At 59.7% G+C, this 21,301-nt stretch overlaps 2 protein-coding genes and 1 long non-coding RNA gene across 6 annotated transcripts in view; 1 reads left to right on the top strand and 2 right to left on the bottom strand.

The window, feature by feature from the left end:
• Positions 1-986: 986 nt before the first annotated feature.
• LOC123592668 lies at positions 987-4,280 on the bottom strand. Its single transcript, XR_006709896.1, has 2 exons — positions 3,752-4,280; positions 987-3,638 (listed from the first exon to the last, which is right to left on the bottom strand). It is a non-coding gene; the product is annotated as an uncharacterized LOC123592668 (long non-coding RNA).
• A 12-nt stretch (positions 4,281-4,292) lies between these two features.
• On the bottom strand, positions 4,293-8,059 carry LOC123592756 (atherin-like). Its single transcript, XM_045468089.1, has 4 exons — positions 7,969-8,059; positions 6,244-6,791; positions 5,190-5,934; positions 4,293-4,772 (listed from the first exon to the last, which is right to left on the bottom strand). Exons 1-4 carry the CDS (start codon positions 8,057-8,059, stop codon positions 4,699-4,701), a joined length of 1,458 nt encoding a protein of 485 aa, XP_045324045.1. The 3' UTR covers positions 4,293-4,698.
• Positions 5,781-21,301, top strand: part of SEC16A (SEC16 homolog A, endoplasmic reticulum export factor) — a 32,761-nt gene continuing 17,240 nt past the window's right edge. The window contains exons 1-7 of one of the 4 annotated variants that reach the window (XM_045467874.1): positions 5,781-6,017; positions 10,039-13,645; positions 15,427-15,566; positions 17,976-18,073; positions 19,409-19,535; positions 20,051-20,222; positions 20,313-20,478. In XM_045467874.1, coding sequence (XP_045323830.1) covers positions 10,100-13,645; positions 15,427-15,566; positions 17,976-18,073; positions 19,409-19,535; positions 20,051-20,222; positions 20,313-20,478 — 4,249 coding nt within the window. In that variant the 5' untranslated portion in view covers positions 5,781-6,017; positions 10,039-10,099. Of the gene's footprint in view, positions 6,018-6,315; positions 6,442-10,033; positions 13,646-15,426; positions 15,567-17,975; positions 18,074-19,408; positions 19,536-20,050; positions 20,223-20,312; positions 20,479-21,301 lie in introns of those variants that run through there. The other 3 variants (XM_045467877.1, XM_045467876.1, XM_045467875.1) reach the window with 3 other exon arrangements.

A 21,301-nucleotide genomic window follows, 5' to 3' on the forward strand; every position in this document is an offset into this window, starting at 1 on the left:
CCGCAGCGGCACCCACAGATGAGACTGGCAGGGTAGGGCGACACCCAGCCACTCACTGGGCCACTGAGCCACGCTTCCGGAGCGCGGCGGCCGCCAGAGACTGGGCTCGGTGAGGGAGCCGACCTTCCGGCGTGGGCCGGTCCCATCCAGAATCCACACCCAGGAGCCCTGTGGGAGGGGACAGTGCCCCAGACAGGCGCTGGAGAGCTTCCTGCGGCTGCTCCTGGAGGGGAGTGTCCCGCAGCCGGGGGCCCTGGTACGATGACGAAGTGCTTTAAGCAGGAGCCTGAGCAATGCCGTCCGGCTGGGTGCCCGGGCAAACGGAGACCAGAAGCGCTGCGTCCCCAAGCACTTGGTGGGGGTCGATGCGTCTGGGGAGCCCCGGGTCAGGGCTCGTTTGGACTCGGGATGCTCGCGTGTACCGTGGGCCTCGATGAGGGCAAACGTGCGCGGTGGCTCCCAGACGGACACACCCTGAGGGCTGAAGGCACAGCGCCCTTCGAGCTCAGGCTGGAAATGCTGCTCCCCCAGCACCTCACACACCTGGCTGTGCCCCCCGCCCCGGTTTGTGTCATCTTGTTTTCACCTTCCTCGCAGCTGCTGTTTACCCGAGGCGGGGGACTTGGCTCCTCTGAGCCTCAGGGTCCCCAGGGGAAAAGTGGGAGCTGCTCAGAGCCGACCCCAGAGGCCGCGGGTAGTCAGGACGCAGGGACGGCATGGCCGCTGTGGTGACAAACTCTGAAGCTGGTCTCCCCCAAACCGGGCAGCAGCCCCGCCCAGAGGTGTGCAGGGCAAATGCGACAGGGGCTGAGCGTGAAGTGTCTCGGGTTGGATTTGCCACGTCCACACGGTATGGACTCGGGCTCGTTCCTGCACCAGAGCCTGTGACGCACCAGCAGAAGCTCCACGGGTCTCCGACACTGAGGGCCGTGGCCCTCCTGGTCTCGCGTTTCTCCCTTTTAAAAACTGAGCCCTGGGAAAGCGTGTAACCTTAAGCTACTTATTCTCTACCTTATTTCCTTGTCTGGACAACGGAAAGCGGGCGGTGCACACCTGGCCGAGGCCCTCACCAGGTACCAGCGCCCCTCGTGGGGACAGGACGGTGTGGAATACGGGCGTTCTTGACGGAAAACAACGCCTTCTGGCCCCCGTAGCTGCGGATTAGATCACTGAGCGCAGAGCTCGAAAAATACACGTTTTCTGTTGTCCCATTAAATTCGACTCGCGGAGGATTTACGGAACACCTGCTGTGTTCGGGAGACTCAACCCCAGTCCTGGAGGGGTGGGTGGGGCAGGGGGAGTCAGAGATGAAGAAGCCCCTGGAGAGGGCCGCAGTCTAGGGGCGATGTGCGGAGCCAAACCTTTCATCCTGCTGCACCCAGGCCGGATGCTACAGGAGCCCGGCGTGTCCCAGATGCCAGCACCCGGAAACCCTAGGACTGGAAGGCGGCTCTCTGCCTCCCCCTGCTGGCAGCATCCTGCCAGTGCCCGCCGTGGCAAGCAGGTGGCCCCCATGGGGATTTCCACCAGTGATGTCTGCAATGCACATGCCGCCCAGTCACCCCGCCACTGCGCTATCCCATTTTACAGATGAGAAAGCTGAGGTCCAAAGAGGCAGGTGATTTCCCCAGGTGTCACCTCTCTGAGCCAGGGCCACGTGATTCTCCTGGTCCACGTTCTCCTAACCATTTGTGGCCTGGGAGGACCCACAGAGCCCACGTCGCTCAGCCGCGTCACTTCTCGGGCAGGAACGCGGCTGCTCAGGACCGGCCGCAGCCAGCCTGCACTCGGCAATGGGCATTCCGGGCCTCTTCCACGCTCCACCCTTCTGTCTTCCCCCAGGCCTCCAAGTCCGTCCCTGTAATCGCCACCAATGCTCAGGACTCTCGCCTTCCTGTCTTATTTGATCCTTTGTCTGACGTGAGGAGAGCTGGTGCTGTGCAGGGCGGCAGGGAGGGGTGCAGACGCAGCTGGCAGCGAGAGGACCGGGTCCTGCCCTTGAGAGTCACCCGACGTCCAGCTCTCCCCACCAGTCCGGCCCAGCAGCCTCACTGCTCCCCCAGGGGCCCAAGGCTGTCTCCTGGGCTCCCGACTCTCGTTAGCACCTTGCCAGAGCCAGGGCAGGGGAAGCTAAGTGGACGATGGCATTCTTGCTGGGGAGTCCCTGAGAGCTCCCGTGCTTCCAGAGATCACGTGCAGGGCCCGAAGAGCCCCCGGCGATGCACAGCCGGCACCCGCCCCCCCCATCTCCCACTTCCCAGGTTTCTGCCCCTTGCCGCTGCAGAAGCTTCTGTTTGCCTCAGCCACAAGTGCTCTTTTCCGCCATCCCTAGCTCTGCCGTGTCAGCAGCAGGTGGGACCAGGCCTTGTCAGGTGCCCGCACGGTGCCCCCCAGCCCCGGGGGCACATTTGCAGCTGTCCAGAGTCTGTGCCCCCTAAGAGCGGAGGCCTGGCCTGCTGGTCCGCGGCCACACTCCCAGCTCCTAGCCGTGCGGGGCACGCGGTAGGGGCTCAGCCAACGAGTGCGTGGTTTTGTGAGAGGTCTCTCGGGTTTTTCCGGAGCCCTGCTGCAGCTAACAGAATACTACTCACTTAGTCCCGTGGCTCTGATTCTCTGTGGCCCGACTGGTGTGGAATCCGTGCCCTTCTGGTGCTTTCTACGACCCTCCTGTCACTTATAGTGTCACCTTATATGTTTAGTACTTGGCTCGGCGATAAAGGGAACAAAAGACCTCTGAGGCCTGCTGGGTGCCAGGCACGTCTGCGGACACTGGAGACGAGGGATGAGACAGTGCCATGCTCGTGCCAATGACGACGCTGATGGTGGGGACATTCACCAAGCTCAGCCTGGATGTGGATTTTCTCTTGCAAGGCCTCCCGGGAGTCTGGGAGGATCTAATGGGTCTGGCTTTGTACCCCAGCTGCGCCCTCCCGGAGCTGCCTCCCTCTCCTCGTACCAGGCCTGGCCACACCCCGCCAGCCGACTTACACGCACACTGACAGGTGCCACAGAACACGCTCAAACACCAGCTATCTCCGCCCCCAGATCTGCTGTCTCCTGAAGGAACTGATGCCTCCTTCCTCTCCACGCAGACCTCCTCAGCTGCATGGCTGCCTCTTCCGAAGTCCTGTCTGCCAACTCTTTCCACTTCCGAGGCCCTCACGTGCTTTCGGCCTGGACCATCCAGCCAGACCTGTCTCACGGAGGCAGCCCCTTCCTATCTCCAGGCAGAGTCAAGCAGGCCCCCTGCCAAGCCCCCAGCCTCGGTGCCCAGGACTGAGGACTAGAGTCGGGGGCTGAGCAGAGCACCTGGTGTGGAGCGGGACCGTCTTACAAACGTCCACTTATAAGCCACACCTACTACAGCTACTTTATGCCCTGGAGGAGGGAGGGGCAGAGGCTTACGGCCCTGGACCACCAGCCTTTGTCTATGGGGACACTGTGGCTACCCTCCACCAAGGGCTCCTTCCACAACCACCTAAGCAGCTGGGTGTCAGCTCCACAATCGAGGAAGCTCCAGCTCCAGGGCGGGCACGCATGGGCAGCGGGGGGTACTCTCACAATGTGCTCACCGTCTAGACCAGTGCTGTCCAGTGGAAACAGGCCAGGTACAGATGCAATCGTAAAGCTCCTACTAGCTACGTTACAGAGGGAAACGGATTACATAAGTTTTAACAGTACACTTAACTCACTATATCCAAGATATTATCGTTTCAACACGTGATGAAGAGCTGCCAGTGGGCTGTTTTACCTTGTTGGCATCTGGCCTCTCATAGGCACTTAGGTCCCAGCTCAGCTCAGCTCAGCCCCCTCTGGGCACTCGGTGCCAGTCCTCCCTGGACAACGCAGGCTCCTGGGAGAGGCTGACTCTCGTGATCCTGAAAACGCAGTGTGACAGGGTGCTGCAATGATAGAAAGGACAGCCGGGTTCTCTGGCATAGGCTCTGCCCATTGTCCTGGCAAGCCTGCAGCCCTGTGTCCTGTGTGCTCGGGGTCGCGTGACTACAGCTCCGGTCATGATGAGGAACTAACAACCTTGCCCTCTGGAAAGAGCAGCTGATGCCAGCCCCCCAGGGGGGGGTGCTTCAGGGAGGTGGTGGCATGTGTATCCAGCCTCTGGGAGCCTGGGGGGATAAGGAGGAAGGAGTGAATGAGTGACACTGCAGGCAAAGGGAGGGACGCTTCCTCAGAAACAGCAACAGCTGTCGTGGCAGTGCGCCCCCCACGTCTCGGGCCCCTGCCCGTTCTGCAGCCAGAATCACCCTACACACAGGACAGTGCGGTTCGTGCCTGTTGCTCTGGGATAAGCATCAACGGCATCTCCTTCTGGCCCCCAAGTTGTCTAGGTGCGCCCCCGCCTGGACTCCAGGTTGCCGAGGACGTGATGGTCAGGGAGGTCAAGGAAGCTGACAGAAGGCACACAGCATCAGGTAGCAGGCTGGGCCTTGAGGCCGAGGGCCTGTGACTCAGAGCCCCAGCCTCCACGACCGATGGTGGGCCCAGAGCCCTCTCCTCCACACCGGGCCCCACATGGCCAAGAACCGGAAGGCCTCCACTCAAGAGGCTTAGCAGGAGGGGGAGGGGACGGACCCCAGCACCTTTGCCTCTGCGTGCCCATGGCGGGGGGGTGGGGGGGGGGTGACAGTGCCATGTCTCTGTGGAGTGGTTTGTTGGGACAAAGTGACTGCAGGAAGTGGATCAGGGACAGTGGGGTGGATCCAGGGAGTCCCAGCACCTATTCTCTGTGTTGACATACGTTAGGATCTCCATTTCTGCAAGGCAAATGTTAGCTTAGCAGAGTGGCCACGTCAGAGGGACTGAAACTCTCCCCGCACCCGCTGGGGCCCTGACAGCGTGGCTGCTCCCTGCCAACGTCACAGCAAACAAAGAGCTTGAACCGCGCTCCTTCCTTCTTCCCAGGCTTCTGAGTCCCACGGGTGACCAGGGAGTCCTCCCACCCCGGCCAGGCCTCAGCCGCTGCTGCACTGGCAGCAGCAGCCGCTGGGAGCTCGACCACCGGCGGATGCAAGCGTGTGGGCACACCTGCCACCCTTCCTGCCCTCTGGAAGAAGCTGGGGTGAGCGGGGGCAGGCTGCTACTTTTCCCTCTCCCTGCCAGGCAGGTGTGCGGGTGAGCGGGCCGGGGTCTGGGTGGCTGCTTCCTCGCCTACCGAACCTCTCTATTCTCACTGGGAAAATGAGGATACAAATGGCAGCACCCCCTCGTCCCTAAGATCCACCGTGGGAGGGCTCTGATGGTGCCATCCTCGGGGCGGAGCAGGGAGCTAGCAGGGCAGCCCGGCCTGACACTCGCTGCCCGGGGGAGGCGCTCCAACGCAAACGCCCGCTCAACGGCTGCGCAACACAGAACGGAGTCCTGGTCTCCGTCCACGCGGTGTCGGGGACCAGACCGGGCGCGGAGGGAGCCAGGCCTCCATGGGGGCAGGGCGGGGCAGGAAGAGGAGCAGGAGCGGACGGCGCGAGCCGCGGGGCGGCGTGGCTGCAGCCGGGGGCCGAGCAAGCAGGGGGCCGAGCAGGCAGGGGGCCTCGAAGGGCGCCTGCGGACCCTCCCGGGGCTCCGCGCGGGGCAGACGGGCACAGCTTTCCGAGCGCCGGACGCGGACGGAAACGAACTTCGCGGGCAGAACTGGAACCCCGAGCCGCGAGTGGCCGTAACCAGGCAACCGGCGAGCCGCCGCGAGGTGCGCACGCGTGGCCCGCCGCGGAGGCCGGCGCATGCGCAGCCGTCTTCCGCCCGTCTCGCCTTGGAGGAAGTCCAACGGCCAAATGGGAGGGTCGCGCCTGCGCCAGGGCGCCGCTCGGGTTCTCTGCGCTGCCGAGTAGCCGTTCTCGGTGGGTGCTCCTGCTGGCCTCGGTCGTTCAGGACTGGTTCTTCACTTGGGTATGACTGAAGAACCCTTACTCTTCTCACACCCTAAGACGAGAAAGACTGGGAGAAAGAGCTGGCATAATCAGGGTGACGTCTCTGAGCAGTGCCCCGCGCACCCGGCCCAGCAGGTGGGCGAAGGGCGGGTCGCAGGGGGCGGGGCTAAGGTGCGAGGCCGAGGGGGCGGGACGAACGGATGGGCGGTGAATGACGGGGACGCGAGGGGCGGGGCAGGGGGGGGCGGGACGAAGGGATGAACGGTGAAAGATTGGTCGCAGGCGAGGGGCGGGCTAACGGGGCGGACGAATAGATGGCCGGCGAAGGACGAAACGCCGGAGGGAGACCGGGCTAACGCGCCGGGCGCCGCGTCACGGGAGCAGCTGCGGTGGGCGGGGCTGGTGGGCGTGGTCGGCAGGCGTGGCGCGCACTGACGTAGCGGTGGGACACGTCGGCGGCGCGGCGGCCGGAGCCGGATGTGCCAAGATGGCTGCTGCGGCTTTCGTGTCTTCGCTTGTCGCCGCAGCCCGGCCGGCTTCCGCCGGCGGCTCTTGAGGGGTTGGCCCAGGGGTCGCGGAGGGGCGGGGCACGAGCCGGTGTGGGCCTCGGCCGCCCTGTGGCGCGCCGGTGAGGGCCGGGGTCGGGCGGAGGGAAGTGGCCGGGCCGGGCCCAGCCCTGAGCGGACTTCGCGTCTCCGGGTGCCGCCAGGGGTCGGGCAGGGGCCCCGGGGGCGAGCAGGGGGACCTGCGGGGCCGGGGCGGGGTCAGGGGCGGCCGAGCGAGTGACCCTCCTGCCGCCTTCTGCGCCTTTGTCGGCCGCCTCGTCAGACTGACGTGGACCCCGCAGGTATGGCCGGCTGTGTGGCAAGTGCCTGTCCGGCCCCGCTGTGTTGACACTTGTCTTCGCCCCTGGTGGCCTCGACGGAGGGAGGGTTGTGTTGGAATGGCGAAGATAGACCAGACCTGCAACTTCTCAAGGAGTACGGACATTTAGGAAATTTCTTCTAACAGTTTTGCGTGTCCTTTGCTTCGAAGGTTCTTAAGTTGTTTTGTCCTCATTGGCTGGGAGATTTTTCCCGAGCCATGCCGGTGATGAGACAGATTTGCATTTCGTGGCAAAGTGACCGAGACGCTGCAGCGGAGGTCGGGCACTTGGGTTTCGTGTGAAGGGTTACAGGAACGTGTGATGAAGTTAGTACCGGTTTGGGGGCGAAAGTATCGTGCAGAGCGTCTGGTCGCGTCCGGCCATTTAAAATCGGCATTTGCAGGTTCACCTAAGAACTTCTGAGTGGCTGGAGGTGGGGCACGAGCTGCTTAAGGCTGTGTTTTAAATACAGACGACGTTAACCGGGGAGGGCAGCGAGGGCAGGACGCAAACTGAGTCACACACAGTTGCTCCAGAGCCATACTTTGGCAAGTTTCAGCACAACCAGTCTCCCTGCAGGTCCCCCCCAGCCCCCCGCCCCGTGCCTCTTCTTAGGATTCCGGTGGCTGGTATCTTAACAAAGGTCAAAGGTGAGGCCAGAGGCAGGAGAATGCTTTGTTGTTCCCGTGGTTCGTTCAGCCTAAGTAGCAGTGAGCCTCCAAACCGTACTGACCGTTTTCTCTGGGGTAGCCTGTGCATCGTAGTGATTCTTCCCTGAACGTCAGTGCGTCCTTTGGGATCTTTGCCATTTTTAGCAGTGTTTCGACTCCCCCTTCGTGTTGGTTACCGTCTAAACGCGTTTGGGGCCGTACTTGGAAAAGTTGGAGTTTGTGGTGTCTCTATGTCAAGCGCCCCACAGTCTGACAGGGACGTGACACTCACAGCCTCCAAGAGGGACATTGTGGGCAAAGGGTAGCGTCTCCGGGGCTCTCTGGCGCTCCTGTTGGCGCAGCCTCAGTTTGCGGCGGCCGCTCCGAAGGTGCTCTGAGCATCTCAGTTCCTTAGCCAGGAATTGGATCGAAGGTCGGAGGTGGTTGTGCTGAAGTTTTTCTCGTAGACACAGGGTGGTCTGACGAAGGGCTAGGTTTGTGAGTGATGCGTTTTTAAGAAAAACAGCCGGTGTCTTTTCAAAGGTAGATGACTTGGTACCGAATGACTTACTGGCTGGAGGTAAGTTCCCTGGGGCCAGCAGAGAAGTGATAGGCGGCGTTGCTGTTGGTGAGTAGAGAAGGTCCAAGAGGATCATGTTCATGTTCAGGATCGTTTCACACGCAGCTGCCTTATTGTTGAAAAGCTGTCAGTTGTGGGTGGGGGGTGGGGGAGATTCCGTTTTGTAGGAAAGGGGTAGCGTTTGCTATAAAACGGTTCTTAGTTCAGGAGTCGGGGAAGTTTCTTGAAGGAGAACGTTTAAGTATCTACGCTGTCCGCGTGTTGATGACATTTCTGTATTGAACAGCAGCAGGGGTTAGGGCATCCCAGAACCCACTGTGAGTAGGGTTTTGTAAGATGCAGCTGAGAAGGAACCTTAGATTCTCTCGCTTTACAGACAAAGAGTCTGGGTCGCAGGAAGAGAAGTGGTGTGCTTGGGGCCGTTCAGTTGGACTCCCGGCCCCGCCCTCACAGCCACGCCTCTGCGGTGTGATGCTCTGGGCCTCTGCTGTTTGGTGTTTCTTTTTTACAGCTGCTTAGAGCGGTTGAGGTCCTCTACTGGAGCCCTACAAGGAGGAAGTCGTGTTTCGGAAGACGTGCTGGGCGCCTCTGTCCCACAGATAAGAGGAAGAGGCCGGGCTTGTTGTACGATCAGTCCTTGTAAAGCTGAGCTGTACACATTGTTTGTTCTAAAATGACAGCTTAGAACCAAACGAAGCCTCCAGTGCTGTGCCTAATACAGTCCGTCGAATTTAAGTGAGTTTCAGAGTGCTCGTCCGTCCAAAGGGCTTCCCTGTTGGCCTAGGACACACGTGGGCGAGCCGTGATGGTAGTGAGCTAATAGATCCATAGGACTCGTTTCCAGAGAGGGGTGGGAACCTTCACCGTAAGTAGCTTTACTTGAGATACATTCACAAATGTCTCCTTTTACCGACTCTGAGAAAGATTGCCAGGAGCAAAAGTGTCGTACACCTGCAGAAACGTGTGGGTTAAACCCTGGAGCCCTCCCACTTCTCCCTCTGGTGTTTACTTTCCTCCGTGATCGGTTACACGTCATCTGTTTGTTTGTGAGGGTGACCCTAGGGGGGAGGACTTGTGCACAGAGAAAGACAGCAAAGAGACAGTACTTGGGTTTGTGTCTTAAAAGTACCGGTTAACCGTTTGAGGTTACGTTTAACGTATTTTCTTAAAAAGCGGAAACCACCGCTAGTTCTGGCAACAAAACACACTGCAAAGACGATTTTGTTTTCTGTGAGAGGTTTGTTGGCACTCTGGTTGAAAATTTTTGAATCGAGTCAGTTGGTCAGTTTTAAAGCTGCTTCACGTTTAATCGGGGCTTTCGTTCCGGACTCACTTCTTGACAGCCCTCGTGGTCAGAGGCGGCTTGTTCCGCTCACGGTGTCAACCAGGCACAGCGCGGGAAATGAGGCATACTGCACGGTGGCATAAAGGGCATGTTTGTGTATTTCAGATTCTGCCCGCAGCTTGTATCGCTCTGTACTTTATAATGCTTTTTCGTTAAAACGGAAGCGCGCATCTTAACCTTCCATTTTCATTTCAAGATGTAACATTAACCTGCGTGAAAAGTGTGATGTGCCATCTTGATACAGGAGTTGGCTCTTTGAGGACCCGGTGATAATTTATGGGAAGGTGTCCGGGTACCGGGTAGTAAATCAGACCGGCAGTTAAGTTGCGCTTCGTTCATCGCTGCCCACTTGGCGAGGGCATCACGGAGGCAGCAGGCGTGCCGTGTGGGTGCTCAGCGGGGCTGTGAAACTGAACCCCGGAGAAGGCAGTGACTTGTCTGAGGTCAGTCAGTGAGCTCAGGGCACAGCCAGCGTTTGCATCCATGTCCGGCCGCGTTCTTGTCTGTGTGCCCAGCTGCACCGGCCGGCCGCAGCCCCCCACCCGGGATGCGGTTCTGGGTGGGCGTGGGGGTAGGAGCGGCGTGTCTCGGGCCCGGGGACACAGACTCTCGAGTTGTTTCCAGCCTTTCTCTGTTTTCTTCGTTCTCCTGATTCCAACTGGGAGTTTGAATACATGGGGTTTATGCTAATTTCTTCCTTTTCTTTTTCGGTTCAGGTTGAGGAAAACCTATATCCTGCCTTCTGTGAGCAGCACCTAGTTGTGCAACCGATCGGTCATGCAGCCGCCGCCTCAGGCAGCCCCATCAGGCGTGGTCGGGCCACCTCCGGCCGGGACTCCTCAGAGCATGTTCTGGTCCAACAGATCTTACAGGAGACAGGCAAATAGTAACGCACCGGTGACCCCGATAACGTGCCCGTTGCAGCCGGTAACGGATCCGTTTGCTTTCAGTAGACAAGCGCTACAAACTGCATCGTCGGGCAGTTCGTCCAAAAGCAGCACGCCCATTCTGCAGGGCCCGGCCCCGCCAGCATTCCTTCAGCGCCCTGGTCTGCCTGTGCCTCACGCGAATGCTGGGGATACCTCGCAAGGACCTGTGTTGCAGGCCACAGCGGACGCCGGTCCGTTTGCCAGCGTGTTGCCACCTTCAGCGCCGCCGGAGCCAGAGTTGCACAGGAGTGCCGAGCTTGCTCCCAGCTCGGAACCCGAAGTTCAGACTCTGCCATGTCCTCACATTCCAGGAGCGGGTGCCGACGGTCCCCACGGGGGCCATCCGCACGCGAACGTGCTTGGGCCCGAGAGACCCCTGAGTCGGCAGAACCCTCACGACAGTGCTGTGGCGCCGTCCCCTTTCTTCCCTCAGCCTCGTCAGCAGATGCCAGGGCAGTGGGGGCCAGGGCAGGGAGGCCCACAGCCCTCAGGTCAACATTATTGGCCCCGCCCAGAAGGACCTGTTCAGCGCCCGGTGCCCCACACCTCCAGCATTTTGCTCTTCCCCACTCCGTCCAGCCCATATCACGGTCCCGGCCACGAGCAGCTCAACCCACTGGTGTCTTTGCCAGGACCCTTGGCCGGTGACGGAAGCAATGAGCCGGCCTACCTGCAGAGTGGTAACCAGTCAGCAAATAACTTTGATCCTGACAACGCATTCAGGCAAAATTCTAGAGCTGGGAATCCTCGGGCAAGCCAGGAGCTCAGGCCAAATCCAGGAGTGAATAAAGAGCAGTTGCCAGACCTCGCTCTTGTGAATCCCCTCACTCAGGGAAACAGCCCAGAAAGCCATTTGCACTACCCCCCAGGGGCCGAGACCAGCCGGGTCCTGCCGGAAGTGGACCCGGGAGCTCTCTCCATGTTCTTCCACGGCGGAGAGACGGAAAACGAGGAGAACCTCTCATCTGAAAACACAAGCTTCGCGGGTCGGTCTGACTTGGATGGCTCCTCCCCCGGCCCGGGACTTGGTCATGCTCCCGCACGTGTGGGAGCGGGTGGCGTTTACCACGCCTTTCCCAGAGGTTCCAGCAATGAGGCCACGCAGCAGGGAGGCCACCCGCAGCCTTATTTCTCTCAGTCTGCAGGCGCCCAGCCTGATAGACCGGCCACGGCAAGCGCTGCCGTCACTGCGTGGGGCGGCCCAGCAGGCGCAGGGGCTCACGCCAGCAGCCCACAGTACGAGAACGTGGAGGACTTAGAGTTCATTCAGAATCAGGAAGTTTTGCCAAGTGAGCCCCTAAGCTTGGACCCTTCCGTCCCCGGCGATCAGCTCAGATACGGCCCCAGGCTCGGTGTTGGGGGCCACGCTGGAGGCGGGGGCCCAAATCTCGAGGCCCCGGATTCAGTGCCACACCCCGTGCGATCCGACAGCGTGTCGTCCAGTTACAGCAGCAAGAGCCACAGGAATCTTTCGGGTGCGGCCAGGCCTCAAGACCTGGGGGGCACTTTCATTCAGCAAGAAGTTGGAAAACCTGAAGATGAGTCTTCGGGGAGCTTTTTTAAGCAAATTGATTCTTCTCCTGTAGGAGGCGAGACAGACGAGACCACCGTGAGCCAGAATCACCACAGCAGCCTGTCCCAGCCCTCAACCCCAAGCCCCCCAAAACCCACTGGAATATTCCAGACAAGCGCGAATAGTTCTTTTGAACCGGTGAAATCCCACTTAGTTGGAGTAAAACCAGTTGAGGCCGATCGGGCCAAGGTGGTGGGCGAGGTGAGGGGGGCCGGACCCCACCAGAAGCAGCACCGGCCAGCTGCCGCCCCGCCTGACACCTGCCCTGGCAACTTGGAGCAGCCCCCGGACAACATGGAGACCCTGTTCACACTCCAGGCCGGTTCTCTGCCCTTTACCGTACCCGTGGAGGCCGAGCACGGGCCTGGGCACGCTGGGGGGCCGCCCTCGGAGACCGTGCTTCCGGCAGCTGAGAAGAGGCCCTTGGCCAGGGCCCAGGGAGCTGTGAAGTGCGAGAGCCCAGTGACGACCTTGTGGGCACAGAACGAGCTCCCGGATTTCGGGGGCAGCGTGCTCCTGGCCCCGGCTGCCCCAGCACTGCACGCACCCGTGAGGCCTCAGCCCTCTGAAGTGATCCAGCCTCCTGACGAGGGAGTGTCCGGTCAGCAGCCCCGGCAGCCAGGCCCTGGCCTCCCTCTGCAGAGCAGGGATGGCGTCGGAGCTTCTGAGAACCTCGAGAACCCTCCCAAGATGGGAGAAGAGGAGGCCCTTCCCTCGCAGGCGAGCTCGGGCTATGCCAGCCTGTTATCCTCACCGCCCACTGAGTCTTTGCAGAATCAGCCAGTCTTGATTGCCCAGCCTGATCAAAGCTATAATTTGGCTCAGCCCATTAATTTTGCTGTGTCCTTATCGAGTCCTAATGAGAAGAGTCTGCCCTGGAGAGATGCTTTGGTGGGGGATAAACCGACAGCAAGCAGCCGGACTGTCGGGGGGGACTCCGGAGAAAGCGCTCCTGCATCTGGGATCGCAGCCGCCTCTGTCACCCGCTCGCCTCTGCCCAAGAGTCTCCCGCAAGGTAGCTTTCCACAAGTCCCTGGCACTTCGGAGACCGTTTGTAATCAACCTGCTAATTTGCTGGTTCAGCCGCCACCTCATCCGGTTCCAAAGAACTTGCTTCCAGAAGGCCAAAAGGTTCATAATGCGGAGAACGTTCTTCCCGAGCTGGTTGGTAGCCCTGCTGGAAGCACAGGCGTGATGTTGGTGCCGCCTGCAAACGCTACCTCGGTCCCTGCTGGTAGTAAAGCGGATCCTTCCGGTAATCGGGAAGAAACTTCTGGAGCCCTAGACTTCACGCCGAATAGGACTTTGGAAAATTCTCTGAGGACGTATGGCCCGTCCCGTTCCGACAGCCCAGCTTGTCCGCAAACCGTCACCAGTCAGCCTAGACAACCTGGGCCAGGGGCACATAACCCAGACCGTTTCTACCAGCAGGTGACAAAAGACGCTCAGGACCCATGTGGCCTAGGGAGAGCCCAGCAGGAGCCGTCGCCGGCCCCCCAGCAAGGGCCCAAAGCAACATGTTCAGAACCTTCGAACCCAGGAAGCCCGCCGGTGCAGGGGCAGTCCCAAAACTTGGTCCCGCCACCGGCAAGTCCCGCTCCAGCTGACACGGGTCAGCCGCTGCTGCCTCGGCCGCCTCGGTCCTCCAGCGCGTCCATCGTGTCCACCAGCTCCAGCCAGGCAGCCGCGCGGTCGGACCAGCAGTGGCTGCAGCCGCCGCCTCCCTCGGACTTGGCAGCTTACTACTATTACAGACCTCTGTACGATGGCTATCCCTCGCCATACCCGCCGGATCCTGGCACAGCCTCCCTCTATTACCAGGTACGGTCAGGCTCTCGGACGGTTGGACCCTGGGACCGGTGGTCTCTTTCTCCCGAGTTGTGCTCCTTGGCAGGCTTTTGTTGCTCGGTTCGGAAGCGGCCTGTAGGCCCCGTGGCCTGCACCGTCGTGCAGAGTGCCCGTTCCTGCACCACTGCTTGGGGAGCGTGCCCGGCTCCCAGAACCCTTGCGGGTTCACACTGCACACCTGTGTGTGGCGTGGTGCAGAATCCCTGGTTAATTTTTAGCACGCGTGCCCCAGCGTGTGTGGCCGAGGAGCCCTCTGTTTCCTGTCCCTCCGGTGGGCTCTCTGCGGGACCAGAGCTCTGAGTCGCGCACCTTGGGAAACTGGGATACCCTCTCGAAGCTCCGGTGTGGTTTTGACGGGAAAAATCTACCCAGAGAGGAACAGGACAGCGCGGTGTTTTAAATCCCTGCAGGAGAGTAGACGCATTAAGGGGAAAAAGTTAGGTTCGGAACGAACCCAAGCAAAACGGCCAAGGGGGATGAGATCCCGTAAACGTCCCTCGGGCGCATGGTGGTCCCGGCAGCGGGGCGGGGGCCGTGTTGCGCCCCACAGAAGACTTGCCGTTCACAGTGGCCTAAGCATGTGAGTGTCGTGAAACACAAGCGGTTCTGTCCAGGTCTCTGGTACTTTGAACAGTGGGGCTCAAATGCGCACGTTGGATCACGATGTGCTTCTCATTATCTCTAGTCCCAGCCCCGCATCATGCGAGGTCGGCAGAGTGTCAGAGGTCCAAGGAGTGTAGACCAGAAGTTTGGAGAGCACGGTCCTACGGTGGGCAGGTGGCCATCCTGGGGACCTCTTAGAGGCGGCTTGGGGGTACAGGGCTGGTGGGGGTGGGTCAGGCAGTAGCCCCCACTAGGAGGAGGCTTGTGCCTCCTTTGCAGGCTTTGAGCATCTTTGGGAGTATATGAATACTGTGCATCTAACCACTGAGATTAGCAAATTTGAGATTCTGGAAGGAGCCCCAAGGACTCCTGTTTCCATACAGGGAAACTGATTTCAGATCCATCCAGCGCCCAGGAAGGGCTGGCAGAGCACGAGGGGAGCAGTGTCCCCGCTTTGGGTTCTTTGTGCAGCAGCCACACGTACATCTGGGAAACTCCAGCCGGAGCCCAGCACCACTCCTGTGGGAGCCCGCTTCCTCCCGCCCTCCCACCTTGTGGCCACAGTCCCCGGTGGTGTCAGGAATAAGTCCGTTGGACGTGATTTCTCCACTTCGGCCAGGCGATGGTGGAGAGTCAGGCTCGTAGGCCAGAGGGCTGCTTCAGGTCCCCACGTGGCAGCTCCTTAGAGACCGTCGTCGTGGCCAGTCATGAGCCTGCGAGGGGTTGAAAGCCTCATGAGAATAGAGTATGAGCCTCTCTTTGAGGCTGCGTGTAGCTCTGGGACCCATTCAAATGGAGCCCTGGATATTTTGCATACCTGAGATGATGTGTGAAACAAAGACACGAACCCAGGGAGTCCTAGCACCTCCACGGCAGAGGGCAGAGCCGTCTGGAGTCTCCACGGCCCCTCGGGGGCTGCCTGCTGACGCGGCGGCCATCTCCTGAGCAGGACCAGGGCAGTCCCTTTTAGGAAGATCCTGCTGCCCGTCTGTGGCTGTGGATCTCAATTTGTAGGTTTTCTCTTCTGCACGAGGGAAGCCCCACGTCCGGTGCTCCTGGAGGGCCGTCACCAGCGCCATTTAGAGCTAGCGCCAGTTGCTTGACGGGTGGCTCTTCACCGATGTCTAACGTTGCGCAAACCCTTCTTCCAGCAGGACGTCTATGGCCTGTATGAGCCCAGATACAGGTCCTACGACAGCGCGGTGTCCGCCTACGCTGAGAGCTACCGCTGCCCCGAGCCCGAGCGGCCCAGCTCCCGGGCAAGTCACTGCTCGGACCGGCCACCTGCCAGGTGATTGACGTTCGTGTTGCTGGCTGTGGTGGTAACTTCCCGATCTGAAAACATTAGACAAACCTGTTTTCTTCTGTGCTTATGTTTAATCAGCACGGGCAGAGCACAGGAGCACTTTGAAACGGAGCGAAGCCCTCCCTTGCAGCCATGCCGTGCTGTCAGCCAGCACTGGGTCGGGCCAGACCCTCTGCGGGGTCCTCCCTGGGCCAGGGGATCATCCAACCACCACCGAGGCGCACGCGCGGCTCAGGCATTTTGCTGACCCTGGACCCTTTAGGGCCCTAAGGCTGTTCCCTGCTACTGACCACAGTGGTGTGGAGTCGTAGGCCAGGCAGGCTGGGGCCAGGACCCCGGCCCACCTCCTTTTCCTAACATTGCATCTGTGCTGGAAGGCCCCACACACGCCTGTCACGCTACCCTCCTCCGCTGAGCGAGCACGTCTCAGCTCTGTGATTACAGGCGAGGGATTTTGAAAGAGCCTTGGCATCATGCCTTCCTGCCAAGTGTGAGTGGAAGCAGGTCACAGCCTCCCACTCAGAGACATAGGGAGAGCTGGGACGGTGCGGCGGGCGCACCGCCTGCCTTCCAGCACCTCCCCTGCACCTGCTTGTCGTCAGGTGGAGGAGTGACGTGTTACGGGTGTAGGTTTTGTTATAAGGCTACACGGCCTCTTGAACTCTAATAGAGGAAGTCTGATCCCCCATGAATTTGCATGTGCCTTGCTTTCCAAAATCGCGGGATCCAATCTCTGGCTCTTTGTCTTTGTTGGCTCATCTGGAGACAGGGCTCTGTCTCTGTGAGCCTCTGCCTGTTCGGCCGGCCGCTCTCAGTCCATTGCTGGCCTGCACGCAGCCCAGACTTCTGGGGGTTTTGTGGGGGAAAGCTCCCGAGGTTTCAGCTCCTGTGCAGCACCTGGGAAGTAAGGCTCGAAGTGAAAATAAGGGAAAGCATCCGGTAGGTGTTTCTAGAACCCTCTAGGAGACCAGGGAGGGTGGAGGAGGGTGCAGCCAGGGCGCATCTTGCCGTTCCAGTAAGTATCCTGTCCTTCTGGCCACCTGCGAGTTAATGTGCATTCCAAGAGGCCAAAGGTGGCTCCGTGCTGTTGAGAAGTGCCCCAGCCAGGAGCGAGGCCAGGTCACACGTCAGTGGCTCTGTCACCTGTCTGGCAGTGTTTCTGTGCTCTAAATGTCGTCACCACTCATGTGACAGCTCTGGAGAGCAGCCCGGCCTTTCTGCCCTGCTTTGGTTGGGGGCGTGTGTCCACGTCCGCACGTGTGTGTTCTTGACGACGTGGGTCCGTGTCTGTACTTGCGGACGTGTGTCTGTGTCTGTGTCCGTGCTTGTGTACGTCAGTCTCATGCCTGGTGTGATCACGTACCTGCAGGAACTGCTTGAGGTGGGAGCAAGTCCTTCGTTTTTGCGACTGTGTCTGCTGATGGGCGAACGGGCCCGGTTGGCGAGAGCAGCCAGGAGGTGGCGTGGTCGTGGCTCTGCGCCGTGTCACATCTCTGTTCCGAGCCCACCGCTGGCGTGTGCAACGGCCCCCCGCTCTGCAGACGGGTGGGGTCTAGAGGGCTGTCCTCCAAGGCCCTCGGAAGGGGCCTCGTTCCCACAGCTGAGCCGTGAGAGCGGGTGCTGGACTGGAGGACCGAGTGCGGCTCACCGGCAGTCTCTGTCCCAGGAGCTGTGCCGGCCAAGCCCCCCAGCTCAGCTGAGTGAGACGCTCCTGAAGGGGCATGGGAAGAGTCACGTTTTAAAAATCAAATATCGTCTAAGGCTCGTTAGTAAGAGACGAAACCGCTAACGGGCCATTCTAAGAACCTTACTGCCCAGAAGGTCTGACGCGTGGCCTCACCAAGTTCTGCTTTTCTGGCGACAAGAGACTCGTGGCGGGGTCTGTGAGGCCAGCCTCCGTCAGACACAATTCAGGCGTCTTGCGGTCAGGTTTAAGAGCAGACTCGAGGGGCTGAGGCAGCCGCAGCCCTGCGCCTGGGCGCGGACCCTCACCCGTCCCGAGCACACGGCACGCGGTCTGCGCCGAGGGTACCGAAGTCGGCGTTAGGTTGGTTTTGACAGCTCAGTGCTCTCTGCTTCCGCTCGGGGTTGATGACCGGAAACTCGAGAGCCTGTTTGAGCGTCGCCGTGTGGGATGTGGCACTGAGCAGGCAGAAGGCAGTCAGTTCTCTTACGTTTGTGGCACTTAAGTAGTTACTTGGGGAGGTGAATTGTAGCTGCGTGGCAGGGAATCTTACCTCATCGTCGTTACTGATTTTCTCATTACGATTTTTTCGCAAAGCGTCTTGCCGCACGCCTGACGCTCTGGGGGTAACGTGTGCTGACTGACGTCTTGTCGTATCCTGAGGAGGAAGTGGGAAAATTGTTTTGTAACGACATCGTGTGTGTTTTCAGGCAAGGCTATCCTGAAGGTTACTACAACTCCAAAAGCGGATGGAGCAGCCACAGCGATTACTATGCAGGTTACTACTCCAGCCAGTATGACTACGGAGGTAGGTTCACAAGCGCAGATGGCCGGCCGCTGGCGGAACCGCGTCCAGACCACATGTGCGGCCGGTGCGAGGCAGTGTCCTCTGGCCATTTCTTACGAGGCCCTCCATTCCATTGCTCTCTTTAGGTTTCTAATCCAAGAGCCAAAGTGGTGGAAGATAAGCCGCACTTGGGAATAATTATGCTGCTGTATTTGTTTAGAAATTACATCTTAATTATAGCAGTTATAGCAGTAATGTATCTTTATCACGTTAGTAGTTTCCTATGATTTTCTAGCAAAGCGTGATTGTGAGTAGTTCCAGGATGGCCTTGGTCCTGCGTATTTATTTAAGTTGATGAAAAGAAATAAAACGGGAAACCAGCTTCTGGGGTCACACTGGCCCCGTGTGGCATACTGGTGGCCTCCTGTGGCCACCCTCCCGCCACGGTGCAGGCATCACATGTCCTCACTGCATACGCCCGGAGCTGCCTTCCCATCTTGACACTCTGCCATTGGGCGGGGTGCTCATCTCAGCGACACGTCCCCCTGGCGGTCCTGCTGGTCACTGCTGCCTGGCTGTGACCTGTGCTTAGCTGCAGGGGAGGGTCCCGGGCCCACTGTCCCTTGGTTGTCCCGCTTCCCCCAGGCCTCTTTCCCATTTACGTTTGTGTCATTTTACATATAAATTTTGCTCGTAGCTGCCAAAAATGGTACCTCTAGGTTATAATGTTAATGTATTTTTTAAAAAAGTGTTTATTTATTTTGAGAGAGAGGAAGAGAGCGCACGAGTGGGCAGGGGCAGAGAGGGAGAGGGAGAGGGAGAGAGAGAGAGAGAGAGAGAGAGAGAATCGAAGCAGGCTCCACATTGTCAGTGCAGGGCCCCATGTGGGGCTCGATCTCATGAACCAGGAGATCATGACTTGAGCCGAAATCAAGAGTTGGATGCTCAACCAACTGAGCCACCCAGGTGCTTTAGTAATCTTTTAGTTTTGGATTATTTCTTAAAACTTTCTGAACTACGTCAGAAGCCATATAAGGAAAATGTATGGTCGCAGAATTAAGTACCAAAAGATAATAACTACGAACAAGGTTTTTTTAGGTTTTTATTTTTGTAAATCACCCGTGTTGAGAGAAACCCGGTGAGTGTTATGCGTTGTCGGTACAGGCAAGACGTGCCCGGGTCCTCGGCCTAACAGCTAACACTCTCCTAGGTCATGCTGACTTGGGGGAGGAAAGTTCGGTTCCTCTGAGATCCTCGAGGCATCCTTCAGTCTGGGGTGATGTGGTTTCTCTAGCCAGGGCGGGAGGCGTGTCTCGCTTTGCCTGTTGTAATAAACTGTTAATGCCCCGCTCACAGATGCAGGCCGCTGGGACCGATACCACTATGGCTCCAGATTCAGGGACCCCCGCGCCTGTGACCGGAGGTATTGGTATGATGCGGAATACGATCCGTACCGGAAAGAAAACTACACTTACGGGGACAGGTTGGTACGACGCGCGTCGATAAGGAGGGTTGCTCGACTCTGCCCTCACGTCTGTCATATTTATCAGAAAGCTACACTTGTGCTTGGGACCCTGAGGAGCGGCTGACGTTGGGGTCCCTGTCTGAAGGACAAAGATGAACAGGTCCTCCTGGCAGTTCCTGCTTGCGTTGTTGGGTGGGGGGCTTTGAGAACTGGCCTGGGGGCGGCGCCAGGAGTCGGCCCCTCCTCTTCCTGGTCCGGGAAAGGCATGGCCGCACGCAGGTGCGCTTGTGGCCTGTTTCTCCAAATCTGAAGGCGAAGGTGGGGTCTGAATTTGGGCTTGGGATGTGGCCACTCCGCCCAAGGGTAGGCTCCCACTGGTCGTCTGAGGGTCAAGACCCCGGATGGTGAGCCGGCACCCAGCAACAGGGTGGCGACGACACGGCGGGACCTAGCTGCCGTGTAGCAGAGGGCCGTTGTCCTGGAGCCCCCTCCCCACACTTCCCTCTCCTCGCCTCTGCTCCTGCTCTCTCCAGGCCCGAGAGGTACGATGACCCCTGGAGGTACGACCCTCGCTTCACTGGCAGTTTTGACGACGACCCTGAGCCCCACAGGGACCCTTACGGGGAGGAGGCGGACAGACGCAGCGTGCACAGCGAGCGCTCCGCACAGAGTCTGCGCAGCAGCCTCAGCTCCCGCTCGCGCCAGGTGGGCCCCCCCCCTTCCCGTATTTGACCGCGTGTCTGAGTCTCCCGAGCTGCCAGGAGCTGATCGGTCCCGTCTGCTCTGTTTCCTCAGAGTCAGGTTTACAGAAATCACGGCATGACTGCTGCTTCCTACGAGGCCCCGCCTCCCCCAGACTCCTTGCCCGGAGATTATGCCTACGGCAACAATTTTGGCAGCGTCCAGGGCTTCCCGGAGTACGGTTACCCTGCCGAAGCCGGCTGGCCCGCGACGGAGCAAGGTGTGTGTGTGGTCGGGGCCCAGGCGCTCCTGGCCGTGGAGGGACGTCCGGTCACTCTGCCGGGGCGGCCTCACGAGCCCGGGGCGACAGAGGGAGTGAATTTCAGCTCCGATGGGAACTGGCGGTTCCTGGCCTGGTTGTCTCTGCAGAGTAAGGACTGCCGTGAGTCACAGAGCTTGTCACGGGGGCTGGTGCCATCCCTCGGACTCAGACCTGAGAGCAGCCCAGCCTGTCCGTGGTGCCCACGCCGGTGTGGCTCTGAGTACAGGCTCCCCGCCAGGTTGTCAGGCGCGGCCGCCCTGTGCTCCCTGGTGCTGGCTGCTTGGGTGTGGGAAACTCCTGACTCCCCTTGAAAACCTGCGTGGACTTGTCACCTGTGCCACAGTCTCGACTCCTCCCTGAGACACTGGATCAGATGCTCTCCCCTGGGGAAGTGCAGACGTGGGCGTCGGACCCTACGGGGCGATGCTCCAGTGAAGATCTCTGCCCTCAGTCCCCTCGTCGACCCCTGTGCCGCTCACCGTCAGGGTCAGGGTTAGGTGTGGAGGCTCTGGGGGCGTCCGAGCAGCTGGAAGCCCAATGCTCCTCGCGAGTGACACTCGCTCCACGCACGCGGCTGTTTCAAAGGAGTTCTCTTTTCAGAAGAGAGTAGCCGTCGTGTCTAATGACCGAAACGCTTTTCTTAGAACACCTAAGTTCTCCTTTCTGGGAGGACGTCTAACCAAAATACCTTCCGGTTGGAAGCCGGGTCGCCACGACCAGTCTGACCTGTGACTCCAGCCACGTGGGCGTCGTGAAATTCTGTGCCGTTGGTCTAGTTCAG

Source organism: Leopardus geoffroyi, chromosome D4, assembly GCF_018350155.1.
Source record: "Leopardus geoffroyi isolate Oge1 chromosome D4, O.geoffroyi_Oge1_pat1.0, whole genome shotgun sequence".
Taxonomy (NCBI): domain Eukaryota; kingdom Metazoa; phylum Chordata; class Mammalia; order Carnivora; family Felidae; genus Leopardus; species Leopardus geoffroyi.